Source organism: Cucumis melo, chromosome 9 (assembly GCF_025177605.1).
Source record: "Cucumis melo cultivar AY chromosome 9, USDA_Cmelo_AY_1.0, whole genome shotgun sequence".
Classification (NCBI taxonomy): Eukaryota; Viridiplantae; Streptophyta; class Magnoliopsida; order Cucurbitales; family Cucurbitaceae; genus Cucumis; species Cucumis melo.
The window spans coordinates 17,933,572-17,958,061 of NC_066865.1; the positions used below are offsets into that span (position 1 = coordinate 17,933,572).

Consider the following 24,490-nt stretch of genomic DNA (forward strand, 5'->3'; position numbering starts at 1 on the left):
ATCTTCACAACAGATCGATGATCGAAGAGATTCAATGATTAGTTTATTTCTTTGAAGTTGTTGCCTTTTGCTTTGTCCACATATAGAGTGTAGAACTCAGCAGCTCACACTCCGGCTCACAGAGGTTTCTCTGGATTCAACATTTTTGGTCAACACTTTCTTCTAATTGGTTCTTAAATTATTGTAAGCACAATATTTCTCTATTTTTAACTTAATCAGATTGTGGCTGATTTCTTTGTTAGGTTTTCTTAAAAAAAAAAAAATCATAAAAGTTAAAGGTAAGCATCAAGAAACTAAACTTTACTATAAAAATTTAAATGACAAATAGAAGAATTTAAAATTGAAATATTAAAATCGAAGAAAGATCAAAGTTTTGGGTTGAAAGCAGAATGTAAAGCAATTTGTTTTTAGCAATAATAAGGAAAAAGAAAGAAAAGATTATAATTTAGTATCATTTTAAATGAGAGGGGAGAAAAAGGACTAAAAATGGCAAAGGATTGCATAATCAGCATTCTTCTTTTCTTCCCCATAATCGTCTGGTCTGTTAGCAGTTTTAGGAGCAAAGTACGGAATCAGAGTAAAAAGTGTGGAACCTCTACGTTCAAACCCAACCAACACACACATAGACAAACAAAACAAGTCAGGGAAATTTGTAGCAACTTCAACTTTGTTTTTCCATGTCAATTCAAAATCTCCTCTCATTTTCATTTCCATCTTCATTTTCATATTCTGAAATATCCTAAACAGGGGAACACAAATTCATATTGTTCTCCTTCTTCAACCTTCTTCTCTGGATTATTTATGTTTTTCACTATCTGGGTCGGTTTCAGAAGAAGGAATTTTTGTGAATTTGGGGATATTAGACAAGTAACAGAGAGAAAAGAAAACAGGGGAGGGCTCTGAGATTGTTTTTTATTATTGGGTTTTTTTTTTTTTGTTAACATCAAATCTGTGGATGAATATGCAGGAAGAATGTGGAGGAGGGAATGAAATAGAGAAAGAAGGAGAAGAATGAGCAAAGAATTGGGTTGCATTGTGAGGGCCTGGGAAGTTACATTTCGAAAATCACAAACTCTTGTAAAGAAGAAGACCAAAAGCATATTCTCAACAATGTCTGTGGCGCCAACGGATGATGAACCAGGCCCCACCGCTCAAACGTATCACGCCGAGAAGATCCTCTCCAATGGTGATTTCTATGCCGGCCGGTGGCTAAAGGATCTTCCTAATGGCCATGGAAAATATTTATGGACAGATGGGTGTATGTACGTCGGAGAATGGAGTAAAGGGAAGCCGATGGGTACCGGAAAGTTCAGCTGGCCGTCCGGTGCTACCTATGAAGGCGATTTCAAGTCGGGTTTTATGGACGGGAAAGGAACGTTCACGGGTTCTTCAGGGGATACGTATAGAGGTATTTGGGTTATGAATTTGAAACATGGGCAAGGGATTAAAAGCTTTGCTAATGGTGATTACTATGATGGTGAATGGCGACGTGGTTTGCAGAATGGGCATGGCAGGTATCAATGGCGGAATGGGAACCATTACATTGGGAAATGGAGAAATGGGAAGATCAATGGAAATGGGACAATGATTTGGAGCAATGGGAAAAGGTATGATGGGTATTGGGAAGATGGGTTTCCAAAAGGAAATGGGACATTCAGATGGTCTGATGGGAGTTTTTATGTTGGGATTTGGAGTAAGAATCCTAAAGAACACTCTGGAACATATTATCCATCTGGGTCTACGGATAACAATTTGGACTGGGATCCTCAGGAGGTGTTTGATGTTGATTTGAATGATTGCATGATATATCCATGTGAAAAGGTTTCAATATATCCTTCCGATAAGGTGGTAAACCAGGGTGGATCTGAAGGGGAGTGCTTGCAGAGTGATTCAATTGATAGCCATAGTTTAGAATCTTATGTTGATGGAGTTAAGGATGGGAGTGTAAGAAATGGACTGGAAGGATCCATGGATGCTCATGTTCAAGAGTCAGATTCCAAAGGAAATGGACAACAGCAGACGAGAGTACAATTGAAGGGACAGGGTGTAACAATATCTAAAGGCCATAAGAACTATGATCTTATGCTAAATTTGCAGTTGGGAATCAGGTATCAAATAGAATCAACTTCATTTTTGTTCTTTCATTTCATTTCATTTTCCTTTCTTTCTGTCTTTTTCCTGATTTGGTTCAGTTTTGTGATTATGCTTCTAAGAGTAGCTTTGAAAATGGTCATTTATGGTGATATGTGTTGTTGTTATATGTAATATGCATATCAGTCTTTAGCTTTCGCACCGACAACTTGAAAAACTGCTCTATGGTTTTCTCCAACCAACTAGTTTGAAATATGATTTTTCAGGAAACGTAAACTCAATTCAAATGATTTGCAAGTTTTGAAGTATGTAAATGCTTGAGAATTGAAGAAGAAATTATAAATTTTGCCACTCTTACCAAGCTTCAATGGAAACCTTTCGACTACCAAATTAACAACTTTGAAACTCTTTGTTTTCCTCCAAAGTTAAGTAATGAAACTGTTGACGATATTTGGTGAAAAGCTCAGTAAAGATTTCAACGTGATGTGATTTTATTTTTGTCCCATTCCCACATTTTCTTATTCATCTGGACAGACATTCTGTTGGAAGGCCAGCTCCTGCCTCTTCATTTGACTTGAAAGCTTCAGCATTTGATCCAAAGGAAAAGATATGGACAAAATTTCCACCAGAAGGATCCAAGTACACTCCACCTCACCAATCTTGTGACTTCAGATGGAAGGATTACTGTCCTGTAGTATTCAGGTCAGTCATTAAATCGTAACATGGATTTTCTTGCTAATACCACTGTTATATTTCTGTCCAAAGACCATTTGTATTTGTATTCTGGGTAAGTTATCTAGGAAGTGGTTTTATGTAACTTCTATAGCTCTATTCTTCAAAACAGATGGTTGTTTTCTTTTTATTCAACTACAAGTCCATATCCATATGCCAAAAAAGTTTTATGATATCCTAGGATTGTCTGAGGTTGCCATCATTCGAACGTAATTGAAGAACAATGCTCAAAACTCCCATATTGATCAAATAACTTTTCTTTGTAGAAAACAAACATACATACATGTTCCACTTCACTATTACAAATGGAATGAAATAGTGCAGAGCCTCACGGATCATTATATCCATATTTAGGACTCTAAGGAAGTTGTTCAACGTGGATCCAGCGGATTACATGATATCAATATGTGGGAATGATGCCCTACGGGAACTTTCCTCACCTGGAAAAAGTGGAAGCTTCTTTTACTTAACGCATGATGATCGCTACATGATAAAAACCATGAGAAAGGCTGAAGTAAAAGTGAGTTTTCCTAGTCCTTGTTGCTTCTAATTCCTTTCTTCTGCTGCACCTCAAATTTAAAGTTGAATCCTATAAGAAGAAACAGTATATTTTCCCGTGCTCTTCCTCATAGTGTTTCCCCTGAATTATTTTTCCTTTGACATATTTTCTTTTTCAAATTTTGTTTGATTCATCTTTCTGCTTCCAGTGAAGTAAAAGACATGTTATCCTATACATGTTACTTGTCTCTTGAATCAAAAGCTATACTACAATTTCCCTTTCGTAATTTACCAATGCAACTTGCAACGAATTGCAGGTTCTCATACGGATGCTGCCAGCCTACTATAAGCATGTTCAAGGCTTCAAAAACACTCTGGTTACCAAATTCTATGGTCTTCATTGTGTGAAGTTAACAGGCACTACCCAGAAAAAGGTAATGACGGAAATATTGTAAGATCAAATTTGAAGCTTAAGTTTCTTCCAATTGACAGTCCTGGAAATACAGGTGCGGTTTGTCATTATGGGGAATCTGTTTTGTTCGGAGCATGCAATTCACAGACGATTCGACTTGAAAGGTTCCTCCCTTGGTCGTACAACTGATAAGCCTGAGTCAGAAATTGATGCAACAACAACCCTTAAAGATCTCGATTTAAATTATATATTTCGGTTGCAAAACATTTGGTTTGACGAATTTTGCAGGTAAATCCCTTGGTACTATCTCGTCACTTGGCATGCTTGTCATCAAACATTCGGAGTCATCTTGATCAGTAACGAACCACCTCATGTTCTTGAATTGGCTTGAAATCCTACTAGCCACTTTGAGGACTTTTGACAATTGGGGATGTCATTTAGTTTATAACCATTATAACCATACAATTAACAGATAGACCGTGATTTCTGGCTATAGATCATAATATCATGTCACAATGAGTTAAAACAGTTTTATGTTTCATTTTCTTTTACTACTACGGGCTCTTGTTTCATTTATAACTGTAACCTTAAGGGTGCTTCCAATAGACAACTATGACAAACTTTCCTTCTTTCCTCCCCGAATTATAAGTTTGGAATTTCCATGTATGCAGGCAGGTCGACAAGGATTGTGACTTTCTTGAACAGGAGAGAATTATGGATTATAGTATGTTGGTTGGTCTTCATTTTCGAGAAACTTCACAAAGGGAATCAGGCATGCCCAACGGTCATCATTCTGGAAATTGTACTCCCATTGGTTAGTTTTTGTCATACAATTATTTGTCTTTCCGTAGCTCAAGCCATTCTTTATCACCTAATGATTATACCAATCTTTCTTTTGGACTCATTTTCTCAGGAAATGGTAACCATTACGGTGAAGCACAGTCATGCTTAACCAGAATGGACTCTTCAAGGTATGCACGACTTTCAAAATTGTAAAGTATCCGGAAATTAGTTATAGAAATAGATCTTAATTCTTGACAAAACATTCCATAAAACCCAGCGGTAATATGTTCAACTCTGGATCTCAACTTGTATAGAAGTTTCAAGAGTAGGTGATCAGAAACTTTTGTTCAAAATCGTCTTCAAAAGCTACGACCCAACTAACTTGCATCTTAAACTTTGTTATACCAATTGAAATCAGTATTCACATATTTGTGATTTTGAGTGGAAGAACAACCTTATGAACATAAAAAAAACTCCTAAAAAGTAGTGTAATTGTTGTTTGTCATGATGTTTCATTTGTTCAATATATGATTATTGAACAGGTGGGCTTCCACAAGTTTGGGCATTAACATGGAAGCAAAAGCTGAAAAGACTATGAGAAGAAGTGATTGGGAAGGTCAGCTGATTGGAGAACCCACGGGAGAGAGATACGATGTTGTACTTTTCTTTGGAATAATTGACATACTACAAGACTATGACATTAGCAAGAAGCTTGAACATGCATACAAATCAATGCAATATGATCCAACTTCGATCTCTGCCGTTGATCCTAAGCAATACTCGAAACGGTTTCGTGATTTTGTCTTCAAAGTTTTCGTAGAAGACACTTGAAAGCAAAGCATGTCGATTTTGGCTATATTCAACTTCAAGCAGACGACAGTCAGGGCAATGGGATTTCCAGCAGGAGTGGGGGCTCTACAATGCCAGATTTATGCTTGTTAATTAGACATTTTTCAAACCAAGTTTGATACATTCTTTTTTTAAAAATTATAGTATATAAGTATTAATTGTTTTAGTTTAAGTTGTAGATTAAAGTTACAGACAGAAAACTCCTGCATACAATTTGTAAATTTGTATACGAAGGATAGAGATCAATATATATATAATGATCGAAACCATTCTTTATTAGTCTCGTCATTATTTTCAATGAAAATATTTATTTTCTTTTAAAAAACAATAATAATAAAACAATTCTTTTAAAACCAATTTTCTTTTAAACGAATTAAAAGAATGAGAATAAGATAAATTTGTTTTCATTTATCTTGTTGCTCCAGTCAAATAAAAGGCCACCAAACAATCACAATTTACATTTCTTTCTTTTTTTTTTTTTTTTTTTTGGCTCAACAAACTTTAGCCGAGGGATTGTCAAAATCAGTATATAGCTCAAACTAGCGTTAGATATTTATTATCGCTATCAAGATTAGAGGTTTGATCTTCAATCCCATTATTTATAATACAAAAGAGAAATAATGGGAAAAACACAGTACTAGCTAAAGCAATAGTACATATATTTACAGCCTACAGAAACATTTTTACATGAATATTTAGTGGAATAATGTAGTAAGGACCAAACTCCCTCAAATGCCAAATTAAAGTACAGCATCTGGTCCTATGGCTCCATTCCTATTTGTTATAAACCATACATGCTGTATCCAGTTAACTTTTCCATACGATGGATCACATTTGGCTAGCACCACCCATCTCGTAAACCGAGGTTTACTTGGCCTGGCATAACATAATGTACATGATGTGTTGATTACCAAGGTTCGGAGTCCTTATCGATGAACTTTCGAGAAAATGAGGGTCTGCTCCAACCATCTTCCATCATAATAAGTGCAAGGCGTTTCATCAAGTTATCCACAGCTTCTTCTTCCTGGCTACTTAACTTGCTGGTTAGACTTGAGGAACCCTGCAGTGGTTGGCTAATGAGATCAATTCACTGAAGGCTGACCAATTTCTAAGTTTAAAGAGGGAGAATGTACTCTTTTTCCCTTTTTCTTTTCTTTTCTTTTCCTTTTATAGATAGAACGTACCTTTGTTTCCTGATACAACTTCAAATACTCAAGAGATTGCTCATAAAAGCCACAATGGTAGAGAAGGATGCTATAATCTCTCAATTCCTTCGAATCAACATCAAGGAGGATAAGCCGTTCGCATGCTGCAAGAAGAATAATAAGCTCACGGATTAAGATTAGGATTGAGTAAACGTCGAAGTAATGAACTTCTTTCCTTAAAGGAGAAAAAGGGAATACTTGGTATTAATGTGAATTAGAGAAAATTAAAAAGAAACGAACTGTTTGAGCTTGTAGAATGATAGTTCTCGAATTGGGAATTTACTGATTTGGCAATTCCCAAGGAGTTTCGAGAGCTCCTCCCTCTTCTCAATCCTCATGGAGCTACACAATGAAACATTACCCAAAAAGACAAAAAAAAAAAAAAAAAAAAAAACGATCTACTATACTCTGCCTCTTAAAAGGTTAATCTCAACTTACGAAATTCCTATGGGCCCATAAAATGTGTCACGCCTCACACAGCTTACATTCACGTAACAGAAATACAACGCTCACTCTCTCTCCATCTCATTCTGCCCATTTTTTCCCGTAGCCATTTTCTCTTCTTCCTCCGAGTGTAAACCTTAGTCAACAGGGCCCTATTGAGCTTGTAGAAAATCCATGTGCAAAGTTTGAGGTCTAATTGTGGTTCAGATTGAGGCTTGAACTGAGATCTAACGGACTGAAAGTGTATCTTGGTAAGGTTGACTGGGGACTCCAATCAGTAGTTCCATTCCTTGAAAAATCCAGTTAGAAAAGGAAAACAGAGCTGGCATCCATTTAATATGCCTAACTAGCTTCTTCTCCATTTGCTTGTTTTTCTCTTATTTGCATCCCAGGAAAATGAAATGAGAGCCTAGCAAGCTTTAAATACTAGGAAGTAGGCTGGGTTTCCTCAGTTTCACCCCAGCAAAACTTAAATACCACATCAGTTTGCAAAGTATATGAAAATCAATATAAATCCTGGTCTTTTGGATAGCCAAGTAGTGGTGAAGGGTTTCCAAGTATTCCAAAGCATTGGGTCAAGGTTTTATTAATAGGTAGACTGTAGTCTAACAAACTCGAAGAAAAAAAACTTTACATTACCAGATAATGCACGCCTCATATCTCCATAACGCACACTGGTCCAAACTCCACGTTCTAGCCTGTGTTGAGCGGCCTTGGCAGATGCAAGCTGAAAGCCGCTGGAAAAAAGGCGAAAGTGCACAAAAACAAAGATATTAGTGCACATATCTACGAGCACTAACTGGAAGAGGGGGAGATGGAGTAAAGAGTAATAGATGGTGAATTTGGTAATACAGGGCAATCTGATTTAAGTATAAATTACTTCTCAGTTCTCTCAAAGTAGGCTATGCTGCAGATTTAAATAGTTGAAATACCTTTCCTCAAATGCATCCGAACTATCACTACAGTTAGCAACATCGGCTGCTCTTAAGAACAAACTTCTGGATTGATTTTGTTGAAATGGCCAAAAAGATTCCTTTAAATTGCTTAGAATCTGCATTCACGTACACACACAAAAGGAATAAATCAGCGCTTATCCTAGATTAAGAAAATAACTAGGACTACGTTGTTTGTTTATTATTTGGTTGCCCCCCCCCCCCCCCCCCCCTGTTTTTTAAAATTAATTAATTAAAAAATAGTGAAAAAAAAAAAAGACTTGCTTTCAGGAAAGAATAAAGAAAGGTAGGAAAAAAAAGGAATGCCAAACTCTAAATTAGTTATACAAAAACATAGTTCAATCCAAAAGAATAAAGGCTAAAGATAAATGCCAAAAGTCTAAGTAACAGACATCCAAAGAGAACCATTAACCTTACAAAAAGACCACAATTGTTCTCCAGAGATCTTATGGTTCAATCCAATGCCATTAAAGCTCTCCTCTATGAAATTTGGTTTGAGAAAAATCAATGGATTTTTAACGAGAGTCTTCTTTCAATTCGATTCGGCTAATTTGAAGGTTTCCTTTTGGTGTACTCTTTCCAAACTCTTTCTTAGCTATACTACTTGAGGGCCTCTTCTTCTTGGTGCACTCTTTCTTAACTATTATGCAATTTTGACTGTGTAGCTGGAGTGGAAGTTGTTGACAAGTTTGAAAAAGATTCTTTTCTAGTGATTTGATCAACCCTGCAGTTTCTTCCCAAACTAGTGGTTTATTTTAAAAACTCAGATTTCTTTGTTTATAAAAGTTGCTTTGATTATATTGGCCCCTGATATTCGAGAATTTTTTTCTATCTCATGCTCAGGATCCATTAATCGTACCATCTTCGTAGAAAGCCTAGGAGCTCCAAAAACATAAGTTGTAACTAACATCATCAGCCAAATCAGGTGAGTAGGAAGCTTCGATTTATTAATGATACAATCTTTATCTATTAGGGCAGGGAAGGTTCCTTTTCTGATGTTAACCATTTATCGTTGATCTTCAAAATCATTTCTTGTTTAATGATTTAGTAATTAACAAATCTAAGAGTTCGGATATAAGTATTAGCCGTGATTCATTAAACCTCAGCTCTTCCAACAGGCATAAAAGTAAATGTTAATTTATTTATTTTTTAGACAAAGAAAACCAACTTTTCAACACGAATTAAAATAGTTAGAGTTATTTTTTGGTTCGACTGGATCAAAAAGAAATAATGACATCTTCAACACTACTCCACTTTTCATAAGTCATGGCTTTCCTTATAAAAAAGAATCACTCTTAGTATAAGCTTTACTCACCGTCTCTTATTATAGTCTCAATGGTCTATTAACTTAACCGTTTTTTAAATAACAATCTTTAATAGGACCGGTAGCAATTACCTCCACCAAGAGAGTTTGAGTTGTCATTATGTGTGCTTGATCAGATTCTTTGCTTTTCAGTTTATGATAGCCCATGGGAAGGCTATAATCATCATGAGGATGATATATTTCTACATCAAAATCTAGAAGACTCCATAAACGAAGCATTTTCAGGATCTCTGAGTATATGAGTGAAAGTAGTGCAGCTGAGCCTGTACGATGGGTCAAGACCTGTCAACATGAAATAAAATATTGCTAACAATTCAACTCCATTAAAATAAAATAAGAAAAAAATAATCAAAATACAAAATATGAGGGCAGAATCGTCTACCGTGTGAAGATATAGAGCTCGTGGCTCTGATTGAGCTTTAGAACCGGTTCTTCTAAAACCCTAAAATGTGAAATGTGTCATGGGCAAAAATAGGAAAAGCATTGAGATCCATATTGGATTCAACAGTAAATCAAATTATTCAAATTATAAAGCAAATGTACACTTTTGGTCGAATTTAAAAATATTACCTTCATGACGTACATATACCTCTCTATACTTTCCAAAAATATTTCAGGGGATGAATTGAATGAAGATTTGTAGTGAGTACAATAGCCCATGGAAAGATCACTTAGTCTATGAATAAATGCATCAACCGGAAGAGGAACAGATGAATGAGATACCAAGGAATCATCCTCTGCTGCAATATAAAGAGCAGCTTTCGCCAAATCAACACGTCTATCAATGCTAATACTTGTATCCCTCTCTATCTTAGATAAATAGTGAATCTGACTCAAGAAACCCTTCCTAGCCTCCTGCGTAGTCCTCTAGTATCAAAACAAGATTTATTTGGCTAATTTGAGCATAGTTTAACTGGTTAAGATAATATTTCTTTAGACAAAAGTTTAGACGTTTGAATCTCCACCCCACATATTGTTCATCTTAAAGAAGGAACAAAAAGAGAGATTTATTTGACAAATGACATCTTTTTTTTAAGGAATAGAACTTTTCTTTGATTTTTAAAAACCATAATATCCAGGGCATTGTCAAAGCATGAACTAAGAGCACAAATATCAAACTACCAAAGTTTAACATTAAATACAACAATAAATCCACAAGTCTTCAAGAATTTTTCAATGTAAAGTCAATAAATTTAACAAAATAGAAATGAAGTGTTCTGGTCCATGAATAACTAAGTACATATAAATGCTTAACGCTAATCAGTGATCATTAGCTTGACTCAACATTGTACCCTATGAGAACCTAAAGAGCAAAGGAAACTAAATATTACTTAATTAGAGCCAAACTGTAGAATGTCTTATCACATGTGCTCAGTAGATCAAATAGTTGCTTGTTTATATTTTTTTCTTTTTTAAAATCAGAGCACTCACGTTAAATTTGTGGATCACTAAGATTTTTCTTCATTCAAGGGCTGCACTTCTACTAAGACATACATACTACAATGCTTCATAAGGAGAGAAATCACCAAGCTCTACCCCTATCAATAAATATATAAACAAAAGTAGAGGTTAGAATAAGGAATTTGGCCTTTAAATTCATGCTTCAAATTTGGTCCCTGAAGTAGTTCTTATCTTTGTAAATTTAGTTAGCATCTTCAATTACCCCACTCATAATTTCTCTTAAAATACACATCCCATTTTTGAGAGAGGAAAAAAAAAAAAAAAAAAAAAGGAAAGAGTTTTGATCAGAAAGAATGTTATTAAATCACGAATTGATCAAAAGCTTAAGCTGATGGGGAAGGTGAATTGAATAATATATTATCAAACAAATGTAGAACACGTTGAAGTTTTTAAACTTAAGGAACAATTAAGGGATGTGGATCCAATCAAAAAGCAACTTAGCAGAAGGATGTAAGTAGATCAAAAGCAGTGGTGGTAATAAATGAAAAGAGTGGAGTACCTTGGCAAAGGTGGAGTCAATTCCAGAAGAATCCATGGCATCGTGGAGAAGAAAGTTGAAATCCTTGGAAGAATTGGGCTGTTGAGGAAACCCACCAGAACAAACCACTCGAAAACACGGGGGAGTGGAATGGGACGAAAATGAATTGAATTTGAAGAACTTAGAAGAAGAAGAAGAAGAAGAAGTTGGCCTCGGAATGCATAAGGAAGCGGAAGCGGAAGCAGAAGTGAGGGAAGACATTGCCACTTTGAAATCCAAAAAGAGAGGGATGAAGAAATGGAGGAGAGGAAGGGAGTTGAAGATGATGGAGATGAATAAAAGATCTTACGCACATTCAACATGGAACAACCGATATATATTCAAACATTTTGTAGTGTACCCAAAAAAACAAAATTTAAATAAAATAAATAAATATTTGTATTTGACACATGAAAGTTAAGTATATAATATATATAAATGTAAGGTAAATAGGTCAATGTTGATGAAATTAATGAAATCGAATGTTACGTGAATTGAGATAGTGATTTGATTTGTTAGGTATTATACTCAGATCTATGGTTCCAATTTCATCTTTTATTCTACTACAAAAAGATGTAATCAAATTGTAAATTTATTCTCTCTAACTTACAATTTAATAGGAGGTCTTTTTTAATAATATAACAAAACGGTGAATTATTTACCCTCTATAAAACAATTTCAAAACCGGAAAAAGTTTGCAAAATATCAAAAATACACTAACAAACGCACAATTAATTGTCCGCGCGTGGAAGACTAATGTTAATAAACGATTATTAGACGCCATCGTGTAGAATAATAAACAATTGATATACGATCTCGTACATTACCAAATACATAAACGATCAACAATAAATGATAACAATAACAATATACTTTAACAATTGTACATCCCATCACGTTTGTAAATATAAACGATAAGCATACACGATTCTGTACATTATATAAACGATAATCATATTTATAAACGATTAGGTAATAAACAGTAAAAGATGACGAAAACGTTTAAGTATACACGATCGTGTAGAGAAATTTCGACGATCGCTTATAAACGAAAATTTACAGAAACTCCAATAAACCGTAATTACAAAAATGTCATCCAAATAAAGAGGCTATAAAAAGGTGAAGAAACTTGCTCAGACTTTTTCTTTAATCGTCTTCATCGACAATCGTTTTACATCCTGGTAACTACTTCAACAGAACTATCTCGATCGATGATCTGTCTTGCATACAAAAAGGTTTGAATTTATATTCATTTCGATCTATCTTTATATCATCCACATATATCTAGCACCATCTATATCGCATACAAAAAGGTTTGAGTCTATATTCATTTCGATCTATTGAATCTATATTCATCTCGATCTATCTCCACCATCCACATATACGTACCACGATTTATATCGCATACAGACAGGCCTTCATCTATATTCATTTCGTTTAATCTATATCTATCGCGATCTATGCCACATACAAACATGTCTGTTTCTATATTGTTTGTATAATTTATATTAGTCTTCTTTTTTACAAATAGATGGTGAGCAAGAATCAACAAGCATCATGTAGCAAATCAATAAGGTGTAAAGCAAAGATAGAAGAAAGTAAAGTAAAGAAAGAAAAAGGAGAAAAGGTAACAAACTTGAATGTGAATATCTGTATGTATAGCGTTGTATATTTCTGTATCTTTTTCTTTATAGCGCTCTGCATTTGTAAATTTGTTTAAACTTGCCCTTGTTTGAAACATATTATTTATTATGTCATTCAACAGGTGAAACACTATCCAAATGACATTATTATGGAAGATGAACAAAAAAAACCTTGGAATTACTTTATACTACAGCTTAGAAATATTGAATCAGATTAAGTCAAAAATAGACAAAAGAATTTTGTCTCGAGTTTTGACAAACAACCCTTTTGACCAGTTCCTTAACATTAAAATGGCCAAAATACCAACACAATTCCTGAATTTTCTATTAAGAAAACAATGCCATACAAAAAAAAAAACTAATGTCCTTGATTTCAACTTCAATGGACATATAGCAGAATTTAGGTTGAAAGACTTTTGTTTTGTGACTGGACTAAAAGGTCACAAATTTCTTGAGTTAAATCTATGAGAAAGAAAAGAAAATGGTCCGAAGAATGCACTTTTCCGTCATAATGACTTTATAACAAGAAGAGATATAGAAAGAACTTTCAAAGTGTTATGCAATGAGGACGACTCATTGAAAGAAAAACTAGTTAACCTCTATATCTTAGAAGCATTTTTAATTCCCAAACAGCAACACAACCACATAAAACTCCTACATCTAGACATATTGGATAATGAAGAAATCTTCAAAGGCTATCCATGGGGGAGGTTATCATACATCCTAACATATCAGTTCTTGAAAAAGAGCATCCTACAGTGACAAAGATGTTGTATACCTTCAAGGATTTCCCCTAGCTTTAGTCTATTGGGCTTTTGAGAAAATACCAAGACTTTCCAATTTAGATGTCGGGTTTGGAAGAAAGCTTGCAAAGGAAGGGCTACCAATTGTAACATGGGAATGTTTGGAAACAAGTGACTGGAAGACTCTAAACATCGATATTTTTTAATATGAAAATGTAAGTAAACTTAGAGCATGCTTATATATATGTCTATCCAGATAGACAATGAAAGATTTTCTATCCACCTCTATCTTAAATAAATGATGATAAAAATCTATCACTGTTTATCAATGCTACTACTTTTTCACTAATAAAGTAATATCATTTTATTTGTAGTTCTCCCTGAAACCTCTAGACTCATCAGAAGTAGAGTCTCAAACAATTTTGAGATATTTAAAAAATATTAAGAAGCAGGAAAGAAAAGAAAAAGCAGAGCAACGGCAAAAAAGAGAAAGAAATGGAAAAAAAACAATGAAACAAATAAAATCTTAATGAAATAAGTGAAATCAGAAAAAATCAAGAAAAAATAGAAACATAACAAATATTATTAAGACAAGGAATAAAAAAAATAAAATGCATGTTAGACAATGGTTATGACAAGCTTGAATGTAGCACCACCATCAGCCAAACTTCAACAACAACAGAATGAGAAAGGAGTTGCATATACAAAAGTCGTGGAGAAAAATAGACCACCTACTTGTAGCCATGATCTTCTTGATGATGATGAACAAGTTAATACAATGGTGAAGTATGCAACAACAAATTGCCCTACGGTTAGTGCCTTATTCATTTTCCACTCCTTTGTTTTGTTTAATGTTCCTCACTTTCCAAATAAAATAAAACACTATTATGTTGTTTATTTTTCTTTACAGGAAACTGTTGTTTTGGAAACACAAAGTAACTTGGAAACAATAGCAACTAAAGATTTAGAAACACCTAAAACACAAATATTATCGAAGGTTTAACTCTTTTCCAAATAATAAAAATAACTCGTACAGACAGATAACTGTCTGGATGTGTTTTCTTCTTGATGTATCTGAATATTCTTACTTTATGTGCTTGCCGATAGATGAAGAAGACGAAAATACCAACTGGCTTATTCATTTAGGAACACCAAAAACACACGTATTGACATAGGTTTTAATTTGTTTACTATACAATTGAACTGGATTCACGATCGTTTAAATATAATTAAATGATCGTTTAACATAACTAAACGATCGTTTGACATAATTAAACGAGACATAAATAAACGATGGTTTGACATAATTAGACAATCGTTTGACATAACTAAACGATCGTTTAATATAACTAAATGATCTTTATATTGCATGCTTGTCTACATTTTGTTGCACAATCATTTTGACAACACATTCTCTTTTTACATTCAGATAATTGAATGCAAAGATGGAGAAAAAGAAGAAGAAGTTGAAAATAGGAGGAGCCAGGAAGACAAAACAAAACAAAGCTAGAATCAATTGGGAAATATTGTAATCGTTGAAGAAAAAATATAGAAAAACAAAGGGAAGAAAATACAAAAGATACAACAAAAGCAAAACAAAAGTTGATTGATGAAGATGAATTTGATAATAACGAAACTGAAACTGAAGAAGAAATCAACATTGATAGCAGTCAAGAACCACAAGAAGAAATTGACATTGATAGCAGTGAAGAACCAGAAGATCAAGTTGAAACAAAAGGAAACAAGAGAGAAATTAAAGAAATGCAAAAAGAAAATAATGTTAGTCAACAAAAAAAGACAAAAGTCTCAACACAAGGAGAAAGCAGCAAGAGAAATGAAAGAAGAATGTCAACTCAAGAATACATAGATACTGCCTCATCCTTCGACCTACAAATTTCTCAATATTTTAGAGATGATTTATAATCTTTGTAAAGCTTCAAATCATTAAATTAAACTTTCAAAAATTTCAAAAATTAAATTTTTAAGTTGCATATACATTGATACTGCCCCATCCATTTCACTCCATCCATTTCACTCTTTATATCCTACACTATCTTATAAAACATACAAAGAGATCAATTACATTTATTACCACGATCGTTCATATTCAACAATACCATCGTTTAACTGTATATATATATATATATATATTCGCTTAAATAATATACTACACGATCGCGTGAATCTTACATCTTATAAATGATATCCTACACGATCGTTAAGTTGTACAACATCATCGATTAACATTATATGTTTTTTCAATCGTTTAACAACGCGATCAATTACATTGTTTAAAAGATCTTTTTGACTTATCTAAACGATCGTTTAAATATATGTATATATATTAAATACTAAAGAACGCGATTGAACATTGTAAAAAAAGTACACAATTTACAACATTATCCCTTTGGTAAAAACAACCAATATATATGTTCCGCCTTCTTCGTTTTCCGTCACTTTGCAATACACAAATGCACTGATCACTCAGCATTTCGTCTCAAAGATTTTCAATTTCATTCTTCTCTTAGTCCATTTTCTCTTTAACGTCAAAAAGTATTTTGCTGCACTTTTCCTACTATAATATTTCTCTCAATTCCAAGAACTTTTCTCTTCACGTTATTACACATTTTCTTCTTTATATTTCAAACGTTTTAACTTCTGACTTGAAAAACTATTGTTCTGTTCTTAAATTCTTATTCTCAATCGTTTAGGTTTTCGGATTTTTTTAAACATCTATTCTCCAGATTGATAAATGTTTCAATTTATTATTACTTTCTGTTTGGATTGAACGATTTGTTACATCAAGTAAACGATCGTTTGATTTTAGGGCTTATGGTTTAGTTTTTTATAAACAATCGTGTACATAATGAAAGTATATTATGATCATTATTTTTAGGATGGCTGTACCTAGTGACAAGTATTTCCCTGCAACTGTCTCATGCCAAGTGCACAAGATTAGCAGTCTTATTAAGGATAAACTGACCAAGGAACAGTTGCAGATGTTCGACAAAACAATATTTGGTCCATTGTTGAATGTCAACATGGTCTTCAACGGCCAGTTGATCCATCATTTCTTGCTGAGGCAGATACCTGAAGAAGCCAACGCAAATGGAATATGTTTTTCTATTTTGGGGAAGAATGTTTGTTTCACCCAAAATGAATTCAACATCATAATCGGGTTGTGGCCAACCAAAGTAACATTGGAGAAAGACTGTGATAATAAGTGCCTACAGACCCTTCTATTTGGATTAGAGATTAAGAAAATAATAACGTGCTTGGAACTTAAAGAAATTTTCAAAAACTTTGAGTTTACAAATGATGAAGATGCTGTGAAGGCTGCCCTGGCCCTTTTTATAGAAATTGTGATGGTCGGGGAAGGATAAAAAAAAACATAATTTGATATGGATATTCTGGGAAAAGTTGATGATGAAGAAGTTTTCAAGAACTTTGATTGGTCAACTTTCTTCTACACTCGTTTGCTCAACAGTTTGAAGACAATTCTACAACGGAAAAAAGAAGCATACGAGTTAAAGAGGGCAAAAAGTTCCAAAGCTGTGACATACTACAACATAAAAGGCTACGTACTTGCTTTTCAGGTAATTTTTATTTGCAAATACACTTTAATTAAATACAAATTAAACATCAAAGTTTAACATATTTGTTTAAATATTTTAGGTATGGACTTATGAAATACTCTCAACTGCAAGTGAGCACCTAGCCACAAAAAACAGCAAGGAATCAATCCCTAGAATATTAAGATGGAATTGTGCACACAAGCTCCATCTTACAAAATGTTGCAGAAGAACATATTCGACAATAAGAATGTAAGTAAAACTTTTCAGTGATCGTTTAAAATAATTGCACGATCGTTTAACAAAAATTACATGATCGTTTACATTTGTTAAACGATCGTTTAGCTTAATGCAATATCGTTTATGTCAAATATCATATCGAGTATCATATTATTTTATAAACGATCCTTTACTAGCTTATTTGATATACAACGTATTAACAATTCTTTAATTGTAACATTGCAGACTGTTGCTCAAGCTAAACTCAAGCTATCAACCCAAGAGAAAGCTTTCATGGAAAGTCGAATTCGAGAGGATGATAACATGAAAATGAAGGATGATGAATCCATGCCAGATATTACAACAGTGATACCACTACTCTTGACGATACAACAAACAATCAATCATTGAACAACAACAACTTGCAGTCAACCTCATCTCCACCATTTTCGCCACGAAAGAAAAAAAGAAAACAGTGGCTGATGAGTCCGAAATGCATCCAATGACCAAGAAGAAAAGTCGCAGATGCAAAGAAAAAAACAACAAAGTCATACAAAATCCTACAAAACACAGAAAAAGAACATCAAAGAAGTTCATAAGGATGTATCTACATTAACTTCTATAGTCTGTAGAATGGATGACACAATCAGACAGCAATCATTGGAGCTGTCTGAAATGAAGCAAATACTGGAAAGATTGCTCCAGGTAAACTTCGTTTTCAGAAAGTATTTCGTTTATCAGTTGTTTAAATAAACGATCGTGTAACTAAAATATTCGATCGCTTATCAAATTTCAACGATCGTTTATCATAGTTCACTACTACAAAACTGGGTTTACTTGACGCTTTTATAATTGATATACTTGACAGTTTTAACATAAAAAAGCGTCAAAAATAAGAAAGAATAAAAAAAGCCACAATTATTGTTTTTTTGTTTTAAATACTTGACAGGTTAAAAGTGTCAAAATTATTTTTAATTACTTGACATTTAAAAAATGTCAAGTAATATATAATTTTCAATATTTCAATTAAATTTTTTCCTCTTTTAATTTACTTTCCCAAATTTACTCTCTTCTCCCCCAAATTTTTGTAAAAAACAATTAAACCCTAACTTTTCCCTCTCTCATATTTCTCTTCGACATTGCAATCCCACGCCCCTTTTCGTCTACTCGATCGCAAGCCCCCATGTCTCCTTTCGTCTGCTCGATCGCAAACCACCACAACAGGTTCATCGTTGCCGCCGTTGAAGAAATCGTGTTTGTCCGTCGCTGCCGCTGAAGACATCGTGTTCATCCGCCGCTAAAGATTTGGTGTGTTCGTGCGTCATCATTCAGAACAGGTTCGTCCGTAACAGTTCATTTGTCGCTGCAACAGTTCGTCTGCCGCCACAATAGGTTCGTCTGCTACAACAGGTTCGTTCACCGCAAGCTGCCGCCGCTCAAGCCCTTTTTCAATCTGTTTCTGCCCATTTTTCAGTTCGTCGGCTATCTTTATTTTTTCTTTCTTCTTCTTTTTCTTAGCTGACAACTCCACCTGAAACCTCCTTCACCATCGTCCTCTAACAACTCCACCTGAAACCTCCTTCACCTCAGGCATTTGGTGATTTCAGCGGCATGGACAAGCAACGTTCTTTCTGGCAAAGAGTATTGAGCAGCGCCAATCTTTCTCCTTTATGTTAATTGCAGTTAACTGATTAGTTTTTTTTTTCTTTTTTAAAAGAATAGTTGTTTCAATATTGTTAGGTTATTTTAAGTCTTTCGTTAGTTAAGTTTTCTCTGTTCATCCTTCATCAGTGAGAAAACTCTTTCACTCTCTGTGAAAGATTATCACACTTTACCGTTTCTGTTCTACAGTTTACTTCCCCTAACCAACTCCGACGTTTAAGGGAAAATGATATCTTCTGTTTCATGGGTTCCTAAAGGGGTTTGTAAGCCTATTCCAGACCTTGTGGATCCTTCCTCCTAGGAGATTATTGATGAACTCCTCAAGAGAAGCTAAGTCGTAAAGGATTCTAGGTAACGGAAAATTTTGATTCATTTTACTTCTGTTTTAGCTATATTCATTTCACTGACCACTCACCTTTAAACTATCGTAAAGAAGGTTAATTAAGTTTTTATGTTTCTTTACTGCTTTTTGGATTAGGTTGAGTTGTATCCGAATGTGTTATTGATAATTATACAAATATAATATATGAAGAAAGCGTATGCTTTCTGTTTCAGGGAATGTGTTATGTTGTAGTGCCTAATGATTATGCATTTATCTCATGATTTTGATGTTATTCATTTGGATATGTTAATTCCATATCTTTGCATTTTGAAAACTATGATTTAGTTTTTGCAGTAAACATAGTGATGATGAGGCAGATGAAGAAGATATGGATGTTGAAGACGTCAGTGATGAAGAGATTGTCAATGCCCTAGCTGTTGCACAAGCACTTGGAAAATCTTCTGAGACCACGAATCTAGAAACCAAATATGACGACATTGCTGAAGGTTTGAAGGAACTCGACATGGACAATTATGATAACGAAGATGATGGTATTCTCATCCTCCCGCCCCTGATTTAAATCCTTTTTTGCTTTTTTATGTTATTAGTTTTTGTTAATTAATATTTGAAGATGATTAGGAGGGGGCAAGTTATTAGGAGAGGTTTTTTTAAGGAATTCTTTGAAATAGGGATCCTGAACAGTTTGTTGGTCGAAACCTTCGTCTGTTTGATACCTAAGAAGGAAACACAAATAGGGTGAAGCAATTTCAAATAGGGTGAAGTCATTAGTGCTGATATGCAGCACTAATGACTTCATGAGTGACCTCTTGTTTTACTGCACTTATGCAAAAAGGTTCAATCCCTTATTTATTTCACTGCGGAAATGATGGCATCATGCAGAAAATTTGAAGATATTCTCTTATTTATTTCTTGAAATATTCTAAAAAAGAACCTCATCAATCAATTCTATCTTGAAACTTAAGCAGGATTTTTTTATTTCCTGTTTTAAAGAATAAGTAATCCATCAAAGTTTCTGTGGTCTATGTGCTGTAAAAATGTCTTATAGTAGTATATGGTCAAGGGTCTTATGCTTCAGCATGATTTCATTTATTTCCTAAATCTTCTTCAAAACTCTATGTTATTGCAGGTTGCTGGGATCTACAACTTTGGACAAGATGATCCAATGACAGAAGTCATTAACATTCTTTGTTTGGGTTGGTCAGCAGGTTGACCTTAAGCATTATATGTTTGATGATATTTGACTGATTTTGATATTATATTGTTGGGAATCAATGGACAAGTTATCTTCATTTTTCCTTTGAGCTCTAACTTATTCTTTTGAAATTTTAAAATTTTAGGCACAATCTCAATGAATTTGTGAAACATGCTTCTAGGAAAGGAATTTCTATTGATGATATAAATCTTAGTTCAAGAGGACATGGAAAGGTTCATATTGTAGCATAGACATGTATATTTTGTTTATATAATTAAACATAGATGAAAAATTTGGGATTGTTAGAAGTTTGGGCTACACATATATGTTGTAATTAAGTATGTAATGACCAACTTATATATATGGTTCATTGATATATATATATATATGCAATTTCTTTGACGGAAAGTTTGAGTTGATTTCAATTTTTCAATTGATGTGTATTTTAATATTGTTGGACTTCAAAACAGGTGAATGATAAAATATATGGATATTTTAAAATATATAATTTTTTATTTGAACAAACTTTATATAATTGATACCTATAAACTGTCAAGTATAATTTCACTTGACGTGTAAAACCTGTCAAAAATAAAACCCTCTTATTCTTGACACTAGATTAGTTGATGCATAAAAACTGTCAAGTATAATTATAGATTTGACGTTTTTTCAATGTCAAGTATAATTATACTTGACACTTAGAAACTGTCAAGTAAACCTCTTTTATTCTTGACACTGGATTAGTTGACACATTGAGAAACGTGAAGTAAACCAATACTTGACAGTTAAAAGCGTCAAGTAAACCCAGTTTTGTAGTAGTGGTTACACGATTGTTTAGGTATTATATATCATCATTTACTTTTTTATACACGATCATTTAGCAATCGTTGTTTTTAATTTTATTTTTATTTTTATTTATTTATTAGAACCAAAATCAAAATCAAGGCAATGATGATACTCATCACTTCCAAGATGATCTTCATGATGGAACTAATCAAGACAATATGGGCAAAAATGATGATCATCAGAATAGAGAAGATGAGCAATGACCAGCCATATGTTGAAGAACAACACACTCAAGATAATAACGTGGAAACTCAAAGGTTAACATTTCATTCATTGTTTACTGCTTTATAATGTTCAAAATTGCTTACATTCTAAATAAGTAACAATTGTATTTTTTCTTATTCTCATTTTTTTTTCTTATTTTGTTTAGGGGACATCAAGAAAACTCTAATAGTGATATAAGCATAGACGACAGGGATGCAGACTTGCTACTGACTATAAGAGATATATCGGAAAATCTAAATGCTCAAAGTCAGAAAGAAAAATATCTGCCAGAATTGATTACTACTCTTCCACTTGTGAGCCAACCTCTTCCACTTTGTGAGATACTACCATCATCAAGTAGTACTCTCAACCAACCTGCAATGGCTCCATTGGATCAAACTGTACAAATTCATGAGGTGTCACCATCAATTTCCATTGTAAATGAAGAATCTCAACTGGTATGAATACACAACAACTATGTAGTCCTTTAAATTAAGAGCTTGTTTCTTATCTAATATTATGCATTGTATGAAATACAAAAAAATGATCAACCAGTTACTTTGGCTGAGATAGATAAAGAAAAAGAAAATGAACAAGTAACTGAAAATCAAACAATTGGAACTGTGCAACAATCTACCTCAACTGAAAAAATAGAATCTCAATTGATATGTATACACAACAAAATGTGTAGTCCTTTAAATTAATAATTTGTTACTTATCTAATATCATACATTACAGGAAACAACAAAACAACAGGTTCAGATTCAAAAAAATAATGAAGCGATTACTTTGGTTGAAAATGAACCAGTAACGCAGAAAGAAAGTTCTACAATTGATTTAGAACCTATATCGGTATGTATATAAAAGAACCAGTACTTTGCATCAATTATTATTGTTTTTTATTTTTTCCTTAGTTAACAACATTGTGCATTATAGGAAACAAATGAAGATCAACAACAACCAATGAAGAGAAGAAAGCTATGTAAAATAGCAAATAAAAAGGTGTCTGATCAAGATCAACAAGTTAATCCACCCACAACATCTACTGAGATCATATCAGAACCAACAATACATGTACTAGATGTCGAAATCATTGATGTAGATACATATAATCCCATGTGGCAAGTGGATGAAAAATTATTGAACGAATACTTAACATGGAAAAGATCAAGAAAAACAACTCATGAAGAAAGAAAAGTAGTCTCCACAACCAGAAAGAAAAATTTCTTCAAAAAGCTTGAAGAAAACACATAGATACTAAGAGATGTAAGTACTCTTTTCAAATTTCATTTTACATATAAAAATACATGATCGAGTACAACATATTTTATCTAAACCAAACGATCGTTTATATATATTACACGATCGCTTAGTAAGGAAAAAATGTTGTATTTTCTAAACGATCGCTTCTATTCACTAAACGATTGTTTATATATATTAAACGACCGCTTAGTAAGTAAACAATCACTTGTATTTTCTAAACGATCGCTTATACTCTTCTTTCATTCACTAAAAAATCGCTTAATTTTCTTTGTAGACCATGGATTTGCTATTATCCCACTTCCAGAAAAAAAAATGTTGTATATCAAGAAACTTTGCAAGTATACTTTTAGAGCAATAGATTCCACGTTTATAGTAAGTTGTTATTCTTTAATTTTTTTTATAGAAGTTATACTGCATAATTATATTCTGGCTAAATTTTTTTACTTGTTCTTCAAGACTGGAATCAATAAGCCACACTGCATAGTTTGGCAACGTCTTTTTGATACTCATCTGCTGACAGCGGACAATAAAAAAGCTTAATGGATAGACACAACAGCACACTTAAATCTATGGACAGAAGAAGATTTGGAATACTATTTCAATCCAGCTGTTGGTGATTTCTAAGAAAAGCCAGGGTGGGGAGATGTCAACTACGTGATTGGCTGCATTGACATAAAAGAACATCGGTTGGCTATTGCAGCTGATATGAGGAAATGCAAGATCTATGTGTTCGAATCGATGCCAAATTTTGTTGATAAAAAGCTTGTTGATCAAGCTCTTGAAATGCATGCACGATGCATCGCTTCACTCGCAATTGCAATTGGAGTGGACCTCCATTCAAAACGATTCAAATATGGCCCTTGGCCAGTACTCAGGTCAACTACCACATTACAGAGAGGGCGTTCATTGGATTGTGGCATTTTATGTTCTAAATTTATTGAATGCCTTCTAACAAATGCTGACCATGATTGTCTAACTGTCAAAAATATGAAACTGTTTAGACAACAGTATGTACTGGAACTTTGGGCAAATAAATACTTTTGGTAAATAAATATATATTTCGTTTTTATACTTTTGAGTTAATGTTTGTATTCGTTTAGATACATATCACAAAAAAATTGTATAAAAATATAAAAACATTCACGTACAGAAATACTCATCGTGCATATATCTTTAAGCGATCGTTTAGTAAAGTCTAAATGATCTTCTTAATAAACATAAAAAATATTAAGCGATCGTTTAGTAAAGTCTAAACGATCTTCTTAATAAACATAAAAAATATTAAGCGATCGTTTATATAAACCACATTAATATCTAAAAGAATATTAAGCGATTTCCTAACGTACATGTGAAGAATATTAAGCGGTAATTTATATGTATCACACTAATGTAAAAGATCGTGCATATATCTTTAAGCGATCGTTTAGTAAAGTCTAAACGATCTTCTTAATAAACATAAAAAGTATTAAGCGATCGTTTATATATCTAATGTCTAAATGATAACAACTCTCCATCAAATTTAATATCAAACGTG

At 33.5% G+C, this 24,490-nt stretch overlaps 2 protein-coding genes and 1 long non-coding RNA gene across 5 annotated transcripts; 2 read left to right on the forward strand and 1 right to left on the reverse strand.

The window, feature by feature from the left end:
- Positions 1 to 485: 485 nt before the first annotated feature.
- On the forward strand, positions 486 to 5,641 carry LOC103503435 (phosphatidylinositol 4-phosphate 5-kinase 6-like). 2 transcript variants are annotated; one of them, XM_008467625.3, is made up of 9 exons: positions 486 to 639; positions 968 to 2,108; positions 2,626 to 2,793; positions 3,178 to 3,343; positions 3,639 to 3,755; positions 3,828 to 4,021; positions 4,405 to 4,547; positions 4,647 to 4,704; positions 5,059 to 5,641. In XM_008467625.3, exons 2-9 carry the CDS (start codon positions 1,012 to 1,014, stop codon positions 5,345 to 5,347), a joined length of 2,232 nt encoding a protein of 743 aa, XP_008465847.1. In that variant the 5' UTR covers positions 486 to 639; positions 968 to 1,011; the 3' UTR covers positions 5,348 to 5,641. The 2 variants fall into 2 exon arrangements, with proteins under 2 accessions (XP_008465847.1, XP_050946280.1); XM_051090323.1 differs by having other exon boundaries at positions 492 to 819.
- A 362-nt stretch (positions 5,642 to 6,003) lies between these two features.
- LOC103503468 (uncharacterized) lies at positions 6,004 to 11,590 on the reverse strand. Of its 2 annotated transcripts, none has more exons than XM_008467665.3 (8): positions 11,252 to 11,590; positions 9,862 to 10,158; positions 9,674 to 9,733; positions 9,364 to 9,573; positions 7,947 to 8,065; positions 7,654 to 7,751; positions 6,550 to 6,674; positions 6,004 to 6,425 (listed from the first exon to the last, which is right to left on the reverse strand). In XM_008467665.3, the coding sequence occupies exons 1-8, from the start codon at positions 11,489 to 11,491 to the stop codon at positions 6,273 to 6,275; spliced, it is 1,302 nt and encodes a 433-aa protein (XP_008465887.1). In that variant the 5' UTR covers positions 11,492 to 11,590; the 3' UTR covers positions 6,004 to 6,272. The 2 variants fall into 2 exon arrangements, with proteins under 2 accessions (XP_008465887.1, XP_008465893.1); XM_008467671.3 differs by having other exon boundaries at positions 9,862 to 10,146; positions 11,252 to 11,589.
- On the forward strand, positions 8,633 to 10,483 carry LOC127151043 (uncharacterized). Its single transcript, XR_007823739.1, has 2 exons — positions 8,633 to 8,715; positions 8,811 to 10,483. It is a non-coding gene; the product is annotated as an uncharacterized LOC127151043 (long non-coding RNA).
- Positions 11,591 to 24,490: the final 12,900 nt, after the last annotated feature.